A 20318-nucleotide genomic window follows, 5' to 3' on the forward strand; every position below is an offset into this window, starting at 1 on the left:
ATTATAATGTTGAAAGAGGTATTTTCATATCTTAAGTTAAGTAAAAGTAGATGGAAACATATTTTTATTTTTATAATTTGTGTATGATTAAGGTTGATTTATTCTTAGCGTTTATATTTTTAAAATATAGATTTAATCTCGATTATATGAAACAAATAAAAAAAATCAATTTTCTAAAAAGCCGACCCATGAAAAAATAACAAAATATATTAAAATGTTGCATATTTTATGCATAAATGCTGCACTTAAAAATATTATCATATGATTTTTTGTGGTTTATATACAATTTATAAAACATATTATAAAATCAGTCTGAATTATAATTTTTGTCAAAATAATATCTGACTAAACGTTGAATAAGTTGATGTTACTAGAACTAATATCATTAGTTTATTTTAAAATCAAAAATGTAAAGATCTTAAACTTATACGCTTTAAATTATCTTTTATAAAAATATTTATATAGAGAATCATTTAACAACTCTAAAAATGGATTTTATAGGTACAAATTATCCACCAAAATCTTTAGAACATAAAATTTTAACATAATAAACGCATATACGACAACAGATGGATGAAGAAAGGCCTTTAAAAGATAACTTAAAAAAATCAGGTTTTATACAGATGAAGTATAACTAGAAATGCAAAAAAAAAGATTAAATTTTTTAACACATAGTTTTTATCGTGCTTGATGTTTTACAAAATAAAAATTTGAAATGTAAAAACACCCATAAACATACTTCTTATAATATCTGCAAGAGAAAATTTGTTTCGAAAAAAAATTTGCATATCTCGCATATTAAAATACAAAAATCATATATACCTAGATTTACTCATGAAACTAGTGTTTCTTTGATAAAAATTGCTAAGGAACACGTAGTTATTCTAGGAGTATATTTTTCATGAAGATCTTAACATTTTCTCCAGGGTTTGAAAAATTTGGGATTTCAGCAATCAAATATTTATTGCGGAATATATTGTATCCATAGAATACACGCATCAAAAAATACGCATTACGTATTAATTTTCAAATTTCAAATAAAGTTGCATTTAAATGGTTGTAGCACACTATCTATTTTAGTTTTGATACGGGTTTTCTGATAATAGTCCTTTAACAGTACGTGTATTATTATCGTTTTGACATTTTTGTATGAATAAAATTCTTAAGATCGTAAAAATTATGCGATTTTATTTAGTAATGACAGTTAAAAATGCATAAATTAGTGCACGCAATAATAAAAAAAAATAAAAATTGGCCTATTATAAGTATCAGATAACTTCACTTCTAAATTATTATTAGCATGTAGTGAAAAAAAAGTTTATAATTAAAAAAACATTTAAATTTTTTTTAAAAGACCCCTATTCTAACATTTATTATGATCAAACTACAAACTATGGAAAGGTAAATGACTCTTGAATTATGCGTCTTAAGTATCTAAAAGTATCATATTAGTTTAAATAGATATTGGAATGTTAAGAGTAAAGATATTATGTTTAACGAGAAATCAATCAGCCTATGATCAGCGAAAAATTAAAATATAAATTTCACGAAAGATTCATAGATAAAACTATAGAATGCATAAATGCTCAGAAAACCACTATTTTTTTTTGTAATACTCGAAATAAAAATTTGTTTTCAGAAAATTATTGCTTTTAATATAATAAAAGAATAAAATTAGATCGTATATATTATCAATGTGCATATGTACACAATATTAATTCTAGTATAAACAGTACATTGATGCAGAACAAATGAAAATCCAGATATAAAAATGTGAAATGTGTATCATAAACGAAAAAATATTTGGAATCAATTTTTAAATTATAAATTCAAAATTTTTAATATATATCTTAATGTGAATAAATTAAAAGATGTTATTTGATACAGATGCAGAAAGTTATAACATGTTGGTTTATTTTTGGACCAATACATAGAAAAATAAAAAAAACATGTTTATGTGATTTTATATTTTTTTATTTGAATATAGCTTTTTCTTTTTAACTAAAAGTAAAATTTATTTGATAAAATTGTAAAAAAGATTACTTATAGAGGTCAAAAATTGTAAAACTAAATAAAAAAATTGTCGAACCGATAATACACCCTAAATAATCTTGTATTACATGATTAATTTTATTTTATAATTTAAATTTAATTCTGAATAGGAAAATATGCAAAAAATAACTAAAATAATTTAAAACACAAAAATAAATTTTAAAGTATTTTTTTTACATGAACCTATCTTTGTCCGAATTTTTTTCTATATAAATAATATTTAGAGAGCATATTTTATTTTTTATATAAACAATACAACAAAAAATTATTAGAATTGCTGGTCTATAATGTAGATATGATCGATTCAAATCAAGACTAATTATAATTAAAAAAAAATTTTGTTCTTGATCAGAATTTGCAATTCTTTTTAAACGAATACTGTTATCTATGGGCACACAAAATACTGATCGAAGATTGTAAATAAACTATACAATATTAATTATTCTTAATAGTTTATTATTTTTTTTTGAATCAATTTCTACGAACATTCCACAGATATATACTATCTTATTGCAACTAAAATTAAAGTTATTATAAAAAAATTATAGTCTTTAAGTGTATTTACAAATTTAATCAGTAAAAACGTATAAATACAACGCATCCTATTATTTAGACGTGAAGGTACGCCTTTTTGGTGCATGGTAAAATTTTCTTAAGAATTTCTAATAAATGTGAGCTCGATTGATAAAAGCTTTACAAAATGTTTCTCATTTTAAGCATTATAAAATTTTGCAAGACATTAAACCCGAATTGATCATATTGAACTATTAAAATAAAAATTTGAATATTATAATCAATTAGAATTCTTAAAATTCTTGGTTTTTATAATAAATTTACTTTTTCTATAATTCAATCTTCACATTATACTTATATAAAACAAAATCGCAAAAAATGAAAGTAAGAACTTGTGTTATCAAACCAATATTATTTGATGTTCCTTATATTTTAAAGATACCAATATTATCGTTCATTTTGAATATAGATGTAAATCTATGAGCATAACAAAATATTCGTCAAAGTAATATATATTCGCACAAGGAAAGGATTCACGCGATTTTATATGCTAAAATAAAAAAAATCTAAAAAATTTAAAAAAATTTATATCTTATCTCTAAAAAATATGATGAAAAAATAATTTTAGCATTGATAACGTTAACAAAAAAAAATAAATATTTTTAAGAAAACAAAACAGTTAAAAGCTTATACAGATCATAAATGGATGTATGTGATTTGTTTAAATTTATAATATAATTTAACAATAAACTAGCTTTTTATATTTTAAAGCGATCAAAGTTTATATAGTATATGAAGCAAGCACCAATTAGTAACTTTTTTTTATAGGCATAATGCACACTTTTAAGTTTAGTTATTATTCTCGAGCACAACTTTCTTGATTCCCCGCGCACACAGCGTATTTATACTTTCGGTTATTTTCCTCTCTCGAAAGTCATCTTAAAAGCTTTGGCACTTTTTTTTTAGCACCATAAATTATCTTTTTCTTCGCTCCCAATATAATTTTGCTGATGAAAATTTGATTTTCTTTTTGAATTTACGATAAATAAAATGTTGTAAGTGCACATCAGTTCTATAAAAAATGATTATTTTTAAAAAAAACTATTTAATGATCATTATAATTGTTAAAGGTTTTAATACTGCCATAAATATATGTAGCTTTATAAGTGTGATATTTAAAAGAATACTAACGAAAAGAGCATAGTAATGGCCTCATAGATAATAATAAAGAGAAATTTATTTTACTTCATATATATGTCAGTAGAGCGGATCTAAATATATTAGAAAAAACTTATATATAATACTGAAATGTTATCATTTCATATGTTTAAAAAAGATTAATTTATAATGTTAGCCTATAAACTTAATTGCAAAAAAAAACTCCATTTCGCTAAAGTGATTATGCATATGATATTAAAATATTATATAAATTATTTTTTTAATCAAGATTCATATTAAAAATACAATACTTAAGTAATATGAACAAAAAAAATTGTAAATTGATTCATAACTTGTTCATACATTTAAGGTTCAAAATACATAATTTTATATCCGAGAAATTTGTCTATATAGATTTATTTTTTTAAATGCTATCGATGATCTACAATGGTTATAAAATCATATTCGTGTATATTTGACGCGCAATTAAGTATTATATGTACGTAAATTGTTCTATTTTTGACTTTTTTAGATATCTTATTTTTTTTCTGAATTTTAAATTATTTATAATTACTCTATGGTCTATGTATTGACACGCAGATATTTTCTAAGAAACATTATATAATCTATGATATAGTTTACCGAGATCATGAATAAACTAACACGTGTTGCACAAATAAATAATAATTTTTATTCGATTAAAATGTAAAATCGATTTTATTATTATAAAAATGAATTTTTGTGTGAATATGGTTATTTAATATTTCTGGGGCAATCGTCTTCTAGAGTTCAAAATTACGAAATTTTATTATCTTCAAGAGAAAATATAAATTTTGCATGTAAGAAATGTTATATTCAACTAAATAGCTTATTATTAGAACGTAAAAGAAAATATAAATAGTACTAATGTAAATAAACTTCATTAAAAAAATTTATCTATCAATAGACCATAATGTGCTATCGTTAAACGTTTTTATATTTATATGTGCATGAAAATAATTTATTAGATTCTAGAAGTGTCATATTCTTCATGTTTTAATAAACACGAACAACGTATTACGAATTTAAGAAAGATTGATAATTTTTAAAATGCATATGAATTCTAGAATATATATAAAAAAAATAGCCGACTTAAAATATTAAATAAATGCAAATATATAATATTATATAAAATAGTATACGCATGATATAACGTGCCATAAGATTTTGCATTATTTGCAGTTAGAAACATAAAAATAAATATAAAACCCGTAAGATTTACATTATATATTTTAACACGAAAAAATTTTTTTTTGGGTTTATTATTTTTTATCAATTATTATATCTATTTAGAAGTAGTCAGCCCGTTGGGAATATACCAGAACTCGTTGTACATATTTTGATAACTTACGCTGATCTATACTTATCAACTGTTATTTTCTATCAAATGAGAAGAGTTTAAGTGTCTTGCTTATAAAAAAGATGTAATAATAAAAAATAAATATTTTGGATAAAAACCAAAATATGCTTGTGATTTATAATTGAAAAAGAAAAGGCTGTCAAAATAGCTAGTTAAAAATTATTATTTTTTATCCTGATACCTTCATATTAAACGACTATTTTTAAGATTTAAGAGATAAAAAAAGATATCATTAAAAACAAGAATATTTTATAAGTCTATATTTTTTTACTCTACATTACATATATATATAAACCAGTAAAAATGAATTAAAGATTAAATAAATCACATTTGACAATAATGAATAGCAGTAAAACTTGAAAATTGTTTTTTATATAATGTATATAAATTTTAAATATTTTTAGCATCAGATCAAAACATTTATAGAACTAAAAGAAGTTTGAAAATGCTTTTAAGGCACCAAAATATCAAAAATGCACTTAACGTATACTGATATAAACAATAAACAAAAAAATATAATTTCAATGCTTTCTATCCCTGTTATTTAGTTATTGTAGAATTTTAGAGAAGCTAAAGATTCTATTTTAATCATGCATAACAATTTTTTTTAGCATTTATATTACAATAACAAAACAGCACAAAAATATGCTTAAATATATTATAAAATAAACATAGCAATAAAAATTTTTATAAAAACTATTATATGTAAAAGAATATCTCTAAAAATCTTGTCCTGGTATAAAATATATAATTTTTGTATTCTTATATAGTGCTATTTACCAATATCAAAAAGTAATATTTATCCCCAAAATTTATTATTTTTCTTTTTTCTTTGTACCAGCCCTATATATAAAAAAATAATTTAGGCGCGTAATTTCAAAATATTATGAGAATTTATTTTTTTGTGTATAAAAAAGTAATAATAAAAAATTGTATTTTTATTTTTAAGAATACATATTTACCATGATTAAAAGTGCAATATATTTTTATCTTACAATATGTTAGAGTATTTTTTTTGAATTTATGTTTAAATGTGCAAAAATTCGGAAGTATGTATTATTTAATTTACTAGATATTATGTTATCTTTTGTTTTAATGAACAGAAAATCAAAATCCTAAACTTTCATGATAATTTTCTATGATGGGATGTTTACCATGAGAAAAACTTCGGAAATATTATTTAATTTACCATTGATTGTGTTATATATTATTCCAGCCTGAAATTAAAAAATTTGAAATGAAACATTCATATCGCATAACACATCATTATTAAAAAAATGATGACCACGCCAGAATCTTAATCAATAAATAAAATGTTTAACATCTAGATCCTTCATTATCAATCTAAATAAAAATCTCCAAACAATGTTTCAAAAAAAATCCGCGATAACAAATTATAAATAAAAATATATATTTGATTTACAGATATGGAGCTCCAACTAAGTTTATTTTTTTTTATTTTCCAGCAGCTAGTAGAAGGAAGAGAAGAGAAATTTGATGATGTAAGAGATATATCCGACTATACGGATATAAACCTTCTTCTTGCCGTCCAGATTCTTTTACCAACATCCGACTCTAAAGATTTTGTTGATAGAGCGACGAAGAGACCAATAAAAGAGATTTCGAAAGAGTTCGCTACTATTCAGAAAGATCTTGGACTAGCTTCCTACACAGAAGAGATTTTGAACATCGATCATGCAATCACGCAGACACGAATTTCAGAATTTCTTGCGGAGTCTATTATTGCAAAGAAGAAGAAGACTAAGAAAGCAAAGATGATGAGTAAGTTGAAAGTTCTTAGTCAATTTATTGAGGATAATTTCCATCCAGTTGGTTATGACATTGTAAATCATGATCCAGAAGATTTTGATCCTTCACCAAGATTTCTTGATAATTTAAAGAATCAAGAATTGATTGGTGTTTCTAAAGCTTTGAATGAAATTTGGAAAGAACTTTCGAGAAAAAAGAATGAAATAAAGAATGGTGGTGTCAGTTCTTTGCTTGATCTTCCCTTTCCATTTATGATTCCTGGTGGTAGATTTCGTGAATTCTATTATTGGGACACGTATTGGATTTTAGAAGGACTTTTAGTTTGTGACATGGCAAAATCAGCGGAAAATATTGTGAGAAACTTCATTTCTATCATAAAAGAATATGGATATATTCCTAATGGAACTAGAAAATACTTTTTGCACAGAAGTGAGCCGCCTTTCTTTACGATGATGTTGCTTAAGCTTCTTGATTATGAAGATGGAAGATTCAATGAATTGGTTATGGGTGAAGGTCTGGAAATGGCAATAAAAGAATATGAATTTTGGGATCATAATAGAAAAATTGAAATTAAGGACACCAAAGGAAATGTTCATAGTTTGAATCAATTTCATGTAAGGACAAACTTCCCAAGGCCAGAATCATTTAGTGAAGATATTTTAACTTTTGAAAGACTTGTGGGGAAAACAGAAGAGGAAGTCTTTTCAAATATTAAATCTGGTGCTGAATCTGGGTGGGACTTCTCTTCACGTTGGCTAGAAGTTGAAACGGAATTACAAACGATTGAAGCTTTCTATCAAATTCCAGTCGATTTGAATGCAATACAATACAGAAATGAAGTGATTATTCATACACTCTTGTCTAAAAAAGGCGATAAAGCTGGCGCTGATAAATTCTTAAAGCTTTCTGAGGATAGGAAGAGAGCAATAAATTCTATTTTATGGAATGAGAAAGAAGGTTCGTGGATGGATTACGTTGTTTCTACAAATAAGTTTGTGGATTACAGATTCTATTTTTCTAACGTAACTCCAATGATTTACGGCATAACACCACCAGATGGAAGAAACAATTACGAAATTCTACATAAATATTCAAAAGAAATATTTGGATATCCAGGCGGTATTCCAGCAAGTGGAGATGGTCCAAACACCAAACAACAATGGGACTTCCCAAATGTTTGGGCACCTCACCAGCACATGATGGCTGAATTCCTGTTAAGTGTTGATGAAAGAAACATGGCATTCCATGTGGCCAAATCATTCTATAATTCAGTGAGTGAAGGATTCAAGCAAAGTAAGGCATTTTTCGAAAAATACAATTGTACCGATCTAGGAAATACTGGTGGAGGCGGTGAGTATGCACCTCAAACTGGATTTGGATGGACAAATGGAACTGCGCTCAGTTTTATTTTGAAATACGGAGACAAGATACAAGAAAAATATGACTTTGATCATGGATACAAAAGGATCGTTTCTAGCTTAGAAACTAAAATCAGTACTCTTGATGGTGCAGTTGTTCCTCAAATACCATCTCAAAATGATTCTGATGTGCCAGAGCCATTTAAAAATGCATTCGTGATTGATGGAATTCTCGTCAAGTGAAAAAAAAATATTAAAGTTCAATCTCAATACATTTTACAGTTGTTGTTATGCTCTTAAAAATCCACCTATATACGAAAAAATTATAATATAATATATCCAAAAAGTATATAAACTACTACAATTTTTATAATATGGCTTTTTTCTTGTATTTTAAGATGATGTGTTAAAAAGCGTATGCTGCTAATCTGTAATATAGAGCAATCTATTATTCTATACAAGTAAGCATGATAGTCTATAGTAAAATTTTCAAAAATAAATTTACACATCCTCTGTGTTTTTATTTATCATTATATCAGAAATGTAATAGATATCTATAAAACCGCGATTTAATCTAAATTTCTATAACTAACACCTCTTGTGTTAGAAACTATACTTAAATGGATAAAATTTGTGTTTAGAATCAGGTAGTTTAATATTCGTTAATTTCTAATTGGAATCTAATTTAGAAGACTAAAGAATAAAAGCAAAAGAATTTATACACATTTAATATTAAATTTTTAATTTTATAAAAACATAATTATATTATCAAATGAAAAATTAATTATTTTTAACGTTTTAAAATGCTTAAAGATATAATAGACTTTGTAATTTTAACCTCAATTTCATATTTCGTATGATGTTTAAGATGCACGTAAAATTCATTTTTATTTTATAAAAATAAATCATACCGAAAAATACAATAAATTTGCCTATAATTTGTAGTAATGGCTAAGTTTTCTAAACATTAAAAAAAATTCTGAATTTCTATATTTAATTACAAATTAGCACAATGTTTTTTATGCAGAATAGATCACAAGAAAATGCAAAATAACAAATGATTTTGAAAATTAAAAAATTGGGCACGAATATTCATAATATAAGCCATATGGAATATAAAAAATGTATTTTATTTATACTAACCAAATTTTTATTGTGATGGACATTATAAATCTAATATTCAAATATTAATCATCTTTTACAGCTTTAAAAATATTTTACTAATAGTATTACAACTACCTTTTGTTTTTTACTAAATTTAATATATGATTTTTTAATATGTTATATTTAATTTTATAAATAGATAGTAGTTAAATAAAAGCATTGTTTTTTTATTTAATCAAATCCTATTTTTAATGAAATTTTCAGTTTTCAAATAATTTTTTTTTGTTATCTACTTCAATTCTCAAAATTTTAAACTAATATCTTTAAGGAAATTGCCAGTTTCTAATTAAAAAAACAATTGTTTCTTAAAACTCAAATACATTTTTATTTTAGCGACAAATTATTTGTTTAAATGTTAGTTTTTATTCACATGCTCAACTTTCTTGATCTCTCGTGCGCACAAAATATTAATTCTTTTGGCTATTTTCTCCCCTCGGAAGTCTTCTGTAATACCTCTCCCCCTTCAAGACTTATTAATTCAAGTTTTCTTCTTAATCCCAAGGTTTGTCTATATGCCACAAACTTATTCGTTTTTTCAGTTCTTACTGATAAATTTTATGATATTTTGTTATCACAGCTTAGATGCTATAAGATCATATTTTCCTAATTTTTGTGTTTTTCACTATGTTTATGTTTTCAATAGTTATTCCTAAATTTCTATGTGAGTGATAGCGTATTTCTTTTTATCATATAAATAAATAATTGATCTTTCGTTTGATAGTTTTTTATTGGTTCATGTACTGATTTATTACATTTAAAATATTTACATTGGTAATTGTAATTATTTAAATTATGTGAAGAATTATTTTTTTGTATTACTTGGACTTGATCATTTTCAGATATTACCTCTATTTAATTGTTTATGACTTTTATGACCAATGTTGTAATATGGAATTAAGCGGTAAGATAAATCATAAAAGACACTTATAAGAACTAGAAGCTACAAATCAAAAAAAAGCAAATATAAAAACCATAGGATTGAGAAACCCACTTAAACTAATAGACCTTGAAAAGAGAAGAGGTAATGAAAAGGAAATAAGATAATAGGATATAACCAAGATTATAAATATAACATGTCCATGGGAAATTACTGACGTTATGCATCAAGAAAAAATAAAAAATTACAGTGCCAAAATTGACACATAAAAAATACGATAACATATCGTAAATCAAAACATTTTTTAAAATTTTATATCGCAAATCTTAATCATATTTATTTTAGATTTATTTGGTATCTTGTAACATCATTGATCCTAGATAAGATTATTTGAGGATTAAAGGAACAAATTGTTGTCACACAAGGGCATTGATAATTATAAAGCCTGGTAATATACATCACATAGCTGCTAAGAATTCACAAACTTATGCTATTAAACGGCATATATAAATTAGGAGGCTGTTAATAATAAAACATAGCTGCTAGAAATGCACAAACTTTTGCTATGTAACGGCATGAATAATGTAGAGCCATGAAATTAATACCACATAGTTTCCAGAAATACACTAACACTGTTAGACTTTTTCATGATATAAATAAGTTTTCTGAAATAAAAAACACTTGATTATTGTGTAGAAACCACATGAAAAGATTCGAAATTTTATATCTTTTTTGTGATAAAAGCCGCTTATGGTATGATGAGAATGATATCGAAACTATGGCTTGAACATGTTAGTCGATCGCAAGATACTTAAACTCATCTCATTTGAGAGAAAAAGAGCAGTTGATGACGACAGAATAGGCGAAGTGTCAAAATATGTATCAAGGATTTGTGTATTGTTCACAATAGACTGACTACGTGTCTCAATAGATTGAATTGATAAAAAGATCATTACCCATGAATAAAAAATAACACGGTAGTCGATTAACAAGAAATCAAGGTTTTAGGCAAATTTATCGACCCAACATTAAATAATATATCAGAATTTCTCCAAACATCCGTACAGCTCTTCATCAATTGATAGTAAAATAACTTAGATTTATACAAATAGATATAAACTTGAATATGTTCAATATAAAGTTCTATTACTGTAGAAAATTAATTCCTCTCTATAAACGAATAAAAAGATTTTTATTTTGTATTTTTCAAACAGTTTTAGTTAAAACTTCGTAAAAATCGCAGAAAATGAATATTAACATACTTTATAACATAAAATATTACAGTCACAAAATACCATTAATTTTAAAGATGTCAGTCGAACCTTACACATGCGGGTGAACAAAAGGATTGTGCAAAATCCGTGAATTTATGTGTCTTGGTATTTATAAATACGCATAGAATTTTAAAAATAGATTCTGATCAAGAAAAGAAAAATTCATCTTTATTTGGACATTAAATTTGCATAGACATATAAAAATAGCTAAAAATCATTACAAATAAAAAAATATTTTTATTAGAATATATGATAATCGTATATCTTTCTCGATATTATGCATTATATGCGTCATATAAATAGATATAAACGTATATGAGATCTTAATCCAAAGTTTTATATTCCTAAATATTAATTCAATGTTTTTTACGTATTTCGAATATTATCATGCTGACACTTTTAAGTTTTGAAAACAACTCAACATAGAAAATAAATAAGACTATTAATCAAAAAAATCATTAAAAAACTTATATTATAACAGTATGGATGATTATACTTTATTAGCGATAAATTTTACAATTAAATATTTCGATTTCTCTTGAAAAGAGGGCCATGAAAGAGACATGATTGCTAAATATAATCACAGTATGGCAAAAAAGAATTATTTTTGCTTTTATATATAAACATTGTATTTTATTGAGGTTTTGAAAAAATTATAGTGGTGGATTGACAAAAATAAATTCGCTCCGCAAATAAATATATATAATTCTAATTTTAAATGATGTGTAACTAGCAACAAGTAAAACATTGGTGAAAACCACAAAATTCGATTCGCAGTATCGTACTCCGAAATCAAACATCACAAAAAGTATATTTCCACTTCATTAAATATAATACCTCGAAAATACATAATAATCATCTCAATTTTAATTTGATTACTTTTAATATAAAATATATACCACCTTTTCAGACTTTTAATAGTGTAATATTAAGTTCAAGAGGTATATACAAGCATAATTAATGTGTATATAATGTAGAGAATCTTATAACAAGTCTAATATATATGTTTTTTTTTACTGTGACATATCCGCTGAAAAGTGAACAAGTCATGCAATTACTTAGAAATTATATAAATGATTGTGGTAATTTAGACATTAGGTAAATTTAAAATGAAATTATCTGGATAATATTTTATCTAAAATAATGTCATCAAAAACATTTCTGAATATAAAATAAAGATAGAGAACATAAATACGAAACCATCTACATCTATCTTTGATCATATTTATAATGATGGCAGTTTCAGGTTTACCAGCAGTTAATAAAGAATCATAAATTTCCATAAGCAATAAATTTGAGAAAAAGGATTTTATTTCCTAAAGCAATATATAAATATGATATTGTTACCTCATTTACGCTGTTTTTATGGTTTTTACGATTGTCAAAAGAAAATACTTATATTAAAAAAAATTAATGTGGTGAAATTCAAGAGTTTTCGTCATAATATATAATTTCTTATATTTCTTCACACATAAAATTTCTTTTCTACTAGTATGTATCTATACATCATATTAGAAAAAGAAAATAAACACTGACTTATACTCCAACAAAGAACTTGTAATTAAAGTGTTAAAAATGACTCTTCTGCCATATTTAAAACGCTTTTAAGTTAGAATAAGTTTAAATAATGTTTAAGCTTATTATATATTATGAGACATATGAGTTTATTAAAAAAATTGCAAAAAAGTATGAAAATTCATAAACTTCCTACAAAAGAAATAATTATTTAAAAGAGAGCCTTTATTATTATGTTGAAAACAGAATCAACGCTGTGAATAGATGTTTTTAATTTAAAAATTGCAGCAATATTAACAAAATATTGAATTGCTATGCCTAATCAAAAGTATTCTTGTCTTTAAAATTCTAACAGTTTATCATTTTTTTTCTAAACACAAGAGGAAAGTTTGTATTGGTTTCAGCCGTAAGAAAAGTTTGGATATTAATATATAACCTTGAATCTAGACAACGATAATACGTTAAGAATTGCATATTTAAGAAAATTTAAACAAAATATAAAAAAAATTCGTAATTTAAGTAAATTAATGACTCAATATTTAAACCAGACAAAATGAATCATAAGCAAATAATGTTCATTATAATAAAAAATTATACAAATGATCTGCCAAACAATGAGAAAAACAATTCTTTGCTTTCTATATTCTTATTTTATTGGATTAGAAATAATTATATATTTCCATAAAGAATTTTTTGCATAAAATGTAGAAGATTGACCCATCAAATTTAATATAACTACTATTTCTTTTAAATATATGCCATTAGCATAAAAAATATTGTATTTGAAGGAATTTTCTTTTATACGACAAAATCACAATCATACTTAATCATATTTTTCTAAGGGCATAAACAACTTTATCAGTTTCTTGAGCTAAGATTTCTGACAGAAATGACACAGCATTTCCTTATGTTGCTATGTCTTAAATTTAAAAATTGTCTTGTTAATATTTTATTCCTATATAAAGTAAACATACGATATTAAGTAATTATAATGCATCATCTTATGTGTTTCATCAGGCTAGCTGCGCAAAAACCCAGTTTATTTTTTAAATAGTACATTGGTATTCTTTCTATTGTAATATACGTGACATAGATACTACTATTTTTATTATCTATTTCTATTCATATATGATATCATTTTTGCATAAAACACTCCAAAAAATATTTATATATTAACACTATATGATCAAATACATGAAAAAATCAAACAGACATAAAAAATTGATCATTATATGTATAAAATGCCTTTCTCTTATTCTAAATATTGCTCTGAAATAATTGAAAATAGACATGGGGAAGATTCATACCAAACGAAGGATCAACTGCATAAAACAGAATTAAGGTTGAATTTTGTATAATTAAAACCATACAGATAGCCATGGAAACAAGCCTAAAAAACCATTACCATATGAAAAAATTTATGAGGAGATTTTTCCTAGTTTTACTTACATATCCAGGAATCTAATTACATCTTTTGTATCATAGATGTTCCGAGAATATAAAATATATCACACATATCCTTTTCTAGCGATTTTTCACGAGCATTTATTTTTGCTTTAAAAAAAAACTTTAGCATGTTATCGTTCTAGTCTCATTTCTTTTGAATTTATTATGGTATCATATTAAATTTTTTTCAAATTCTTTATATCATAATTTTCATATATTTGAAGCATTTGCTATTGATGAAATGGCTGATATGCTGCAATACTTGTAGGACAGACATACCTCTTTAATGTGGTCACTTACTGGTTTTTTACATATTTATTGTTTGCACTGTATTTATTTTGAATAAATATTTTGATAGAGAATATATAAACCATATGATATATGCTATGTAAAATTACTTTTGGTATGTAACAACAGATAAACGTATCTAAGATTTTCTAACTTTGAATTTGATATTCAGTGCTCAATTTTATATAAGTTGATAAAGATTTATTTATCACAAAATCTACTCTATATAAACTAAATATTATCAAAAAATAGTGGCAAACTTTTTTTAATCATCTAGATATCTGAATAATATTAAAAATGTTATAATTATATTTTGTTATTACCTATTTAGTATAAATATATATTTATATCAACCGAAATGCATAACATATTTGTAAAAATATAGATTTGTTTAAATATTGACTCGATTACTATTGATATGTATTAAGCATAATATACAAGAAAAAAGTACCAAGATATTATTTTTGTATATAAAAATTTGAAATAATAAAATAAAAGTAATTTAAGTTTTTACCTAAAATCTTATAGTAAAATTTTTTTATATAGAAAGATATCAAATAACTGCCTTGGAAAAAATTCATAAAGATACTTCGAAGAAGAAACTACATAGAAAAGAAGTATTCTAATAGATACATAATGTCTTTTATTTTATAACAATGAACTTTGGTAAATTTATAGGTCACGTATTGTATAACTTGTAAATGCATAATAACAAAAAGCTTATAATATTATCGATTATAAGTGCCTTTAAAATGAATTTACAAAGAGAAAAAAATAATTACTGTATTACAGTGCGCAAATATCACTATATATAGATCAAATATAATTAATATATTTAATTAGTGAAACAAATCGAGGATATTAGAATTTTCTAATTATCAAAATTTTATCCGTAATTATATAAAAATTGCATGTAAGCATGAGATACTTTAACAAATTCCGATTTTTTATATAAATGCAAAAAAAATACTTCAAATTTATTTTTTTTTCTCATAAATTAGTCTCCAAAGATTAGAATTTTAATGATCATCAATAACTATACTCATAATACGTGATAGTTTCTTTAAAATCAACTGATAACAAAAATAAAAGTGCAAATATAAATAATAGAATTTTTAAATTGGGTGTATTAAGCCGTAGTACGAAAATTATAAACCTTTAAGAATCTCAGTAGTTATAAACAAATTTAAATGATTAAAGCAAAACAAAGAACGCGTCAAAAAAATATGCAAATATTTTTATAAAATACAAGTTTATTAGTATTTTTTTTAAGAATGTTAGCATTCACAGTACATACTTATATAATTTGAAAGCCGCAGAGAAAAAATTTAAATTACTTTGCAAATACATATACAGGTCTTTCATATAGTAAATCTATCGTATTTCATATTTGTGACCGTCAGTAATTTTGAAAAAGTTGCAATATTAGAAAAAATAAAACATGTTTTGTATCTTTATTTTATAATTACAGACATTACTGCTGCATTTATTGCAAATTTACAATAAAAAAATCTTAGATGAAAATACATGATGCATTTTTTACATAAATAATAATATTAAAAGCCCGCAATGTTTTTTCTTGTATATAATTTAATTTTAAAAACAGTATAAAATATAAATTTAAATCATGATTGCTTTACAGCTCTACGATGGCTGGTTCAATAGTCTTTTATAGTGTATATTTCTAATATAACAAAATAAAATATACGTAATATCTGCAAAGAGATATATTACAAATGCATTTAATATTTTACTTTCGTATATTTATACTTTTATTTGAATATGGGATAAATGTCATATAAACTTAAATGTTTTCGATTATAAAATAGCAAATAACTGTTCCAAATCAATCAATAAGCCATGAAAAGACATGTGCGTGCATTTGGTATTTTTAAAAGCTAGTTTGTATATCTTTATCCAGTCTAATTTTTATCCTTAACTTGCTAAAAAAAATATAATCATATATTTTGCTTATATTCAAATAAAAATTTCTATGCATAATATATATACATCTAAAACTTAGGTATGTAAGAATTATGAATTTAACATACATAAAATGTTTCTAGATAAGGTAATAAGCTTGTGATATAAAATAAATATGGAGGTGTATTTAATAAAAAAATTGATATATTCCTATTAGATTCGTAAAACTGCTTTAATATGTATTTTGCACATTGAATTTATATAATTTTAGATTCTAGTCATATATATTTCAAAAATAACGCAAAGATACACTAAAAATTCTATAAGATGTTTGTTTTTTATATTTAATAACTGTGCAATACTTAGGATTCGAATTTTTGATTGCCACCAAGGAAGAAAATTCGCAAATTTTATCGAAACATAGCCTTTTAAATAGCATTACAAATTAAAAAAATGCTAATTTCCATTGCCTAAATAATGTTCAACGTGCAAAAAATGCAATAGATTCTTAGAAAACATGATCTAGATAAGATTCAAAAGATTGTGATTTTTTAAGACGAAAAGTTCAATGTAATTGCAGCAGCAGTATAAAAGAATTATAAATGTAGATCAACTAACGAAAAATGATTGTATCGTTGCTTTAGTTAATCAATTTCTCTTTAGAAAGTTATTTAAACTAGAATTGTGAATTTTTAGCATTTAGACAACTTGATTAGGCGAAAATACATGATATCTTATAGATAAACATAAATAGTATATTTAATAGCCTTTAAAAATAATATTCGGTTTCAAAGTTTTATGCTTTCAAACAGTCTGATAGATATCAAAAAATACAGTTGATACATGCATGACTATTATGCATAAATCAGCAGAAATTTTCAGCGTATAAAGAATAGTTTTATATGTATTCTGCAACGCCAGATAAATTTTTAATGGAGTTTTGCAGTTACCTATCATGACAAAAAAAGATTTAATATAGTCACAATTGATTGCTGCCAAGTATAGCCTTGTTCTCTATCTAAAAAAACGCAACTGATCATATATAAATAATACATAATGCGCTGCATGCTTTATTATCAGTTTATGAATTGTCAAACAGGAATCAATACAATGGCTACCAAATATCGGTACGAATTTATGCTCATTATAAAGAAATCAGAAGAACTATGAACTGAAAATAAAATAAATAAGCTATAAATATTATTTTTTTTAAAAATAGGGAGAATTTTGCGTCGGTAATGGATTAATTTTGCGTCCTTTATGTATTTATAAGGAAATACTCTTCCTTAAATTTCAGTTTAAAAAGAATTATTACATTATTTATTTACCTAACGTGGCAATTATTGACTTGATGCAAAGCCTATCAATGTTCAAAGAATACATATTTTTTATTTCTCCGCATTAAATGTATAAGAAATAATAAAAAGTGAAAATGCAAGATTTAATATAACTAAAAATAAAGTTCTCACGTTTAGCAAACATCTAATTTGTAAAATGAACGATATTTCTTATATGTGTTTTGCACCCTATACGTTTAAATTGGATTTTTTATATAACATATATAATTTTTAACAATATTTTTTGCAATAAACTGTAAAAACTGTGCAATTGCGCCTAGCCAACAAATAATTACATTTTTTTTTAATTGAATTTTTAAAGCCTTTTATGAATTTCATAAATCATTGTTTGGTTTGAATAGTATATTTTCTTTATTTTATTTATATACGGCAATTTCAGTTATTATTACAAAAATTTATGCAATGATAATTATACCAATCGATATAGTGAAATGGAAAAATATATTTACCAGTTTTCATCTGCGCAAAAGCTGACTATATATATTTTATATGTAATCCTTTTGCATTAATTTTTGCGTCTTTTCAGTTGGAAAAGTATAATAATTTAATTAAAACAAAAAAAAAATTTTAAACAATAATCAGATAATATAATACATAATACTTTAAATTTTCGTGTTTAATGATTTAAATTTTATTAGGGGCTTATTTGACAAAAATTATTGTTTATTAAATAACTCGAATTTAATAAAAACATTAAAACGAGATAAAATTTATTTGTAAAGCAGTTCAAAACCTCAAATAACACAACAAGAAATATATAAACTAACATTTTATGTAATAGAATTACAAAAATAAACATATAGAATATGTGAAAAAAAAAATATATATAAAAAAAAATTTTAACCCAAGAAAGTAATCATTACTTTACGATAAACTGACATTTTATATATCTATTACACATACAGGAATAATGAAAATCTAATAACGCTAAAAATAAAGCTATAATTTATGCAATGGTCGTGTTATGGATATAAAAGCAAAAAATGAAATACAATATTTCTAATTATAACAAATATGCATTCTAAGTGAGAGCGTAAAATTCATTGCAATTATAAAAAGGAAATGGTATGTATTTTATATGTATAAAAAGAGATTAACAATACGATATATTTATTTAGCTTTAAAAGTTTCTTGGCTGTTGATAAATTTTTTGTCTATAAAATGCATAGTGAAAAAAACTACAGAAAATAGCTCTAATGACTAAATAAACCATGAAATGCTTAAATACACTGTATATTTATATTTTTTAGAATATAGAAAGACCATTAACTAATAAACCAAAGAAAAAGTATGGGTATTATACAGAATATGCAGCTGAATAGGTAAGAAAGACATTGATTAACGATAGGATAAAAATAATCGACTAACTGGTATAAACAAACTAGTAATTCTTTACATAAACCCTACATGAAATCATTGCATTAAGTTTTGCAATCATATTATAAAACAAAAATTTTATACACACACTTAATAGCTTACTCTTGCTTTCTGCAAAGAAACTGTTACAAAATGTACTATGATAATAAATTTTTTTTTGTCATGGTTTTCTTGTTTTTTCGTACTGTTGATGTACCTTTCTTCTAGTCTACTTACAGATTATCATATATTCATATAGTCAAATGAACTTATCTTCTATATATATCAAATCATAAGGTGTCTCAACAGTTTTTTATATGTAAATTAAAGATCGAATATTACATTAAAATTATCATAATCAATGTATAAAATGTATTTTTGCTAGAAATATATAACTTAAGACTATATTGTATATTTATTCTAAAATGCTATGTTTAAACGTAATCTTATACCGCTTCAAAAAAAATAGGTATTTTTATATTATTAAGCATCATGTTTATTTAAAAAAAATACACGTAAGATAGCCGGATTTTGTCTTGCAAAATCTTTTAAATTATATTTCTCCAGATGATGATATGGCATAAGATGTAAATAACTGCAAATTAATTGATCTTTTTTTTTCTTGATAAATATTGCAAAAAGATGCCATTTTATTATATTAAAATTCTAAATTTGTGTTAGACTGTTATTTTGTAATTATAATTTTTATTACGACATAATTACATATACGGTTTATGCATTAGAGAAGTTACAAAATATATAGAAATTGCTCTATACATAACATGTTCATGTTAATATACATATTTATACTTGTTATATCTGTATTATATATTAACATGGAAAAGTTGAAATATTCAAAATTGCTTT

The 20318-nt window shown here is 23.9% G+C and overlaps 1 protein-coding gene across 1 annotated transcript; it reads left to right on the forward strand.

The window, feature by feature from the left end:
- Window positions 1-6549: 6549 nt before the first annotated feature.
- Window positions 6550-8514, forward strand: LOC147064331 (trehalase-like). The gene has a single exon (XM_085958488.1). It carries the CDS (start codon window positions 6550-6552, stop codon window positions 8491-8493), a length of 1944 nt encoding a protein of 647 aa, XP_085814614.1. The 3' UTR covers window positions 8494-8514.
- The last annotated feature ends 11804 nt before the right edge of the window (window positions 8515-20318 follow it).

Source organism: Rhyacophila brunnea, unplaced genomic scaffold (assembly GCF_057557595.1).
Source record: "Rhyacophila brunnea isolate RB1 unplaced genomic scaffold, BYU_Rbru_1.0 scaffold_73, whole genome shotgun sequence".
NCBI lineage: Eukaryota > Metazoa > Arthropoda > Insecta > Trichoptera > Rhyacophilidae > Rhyacophila > Rhyacophila brunnea.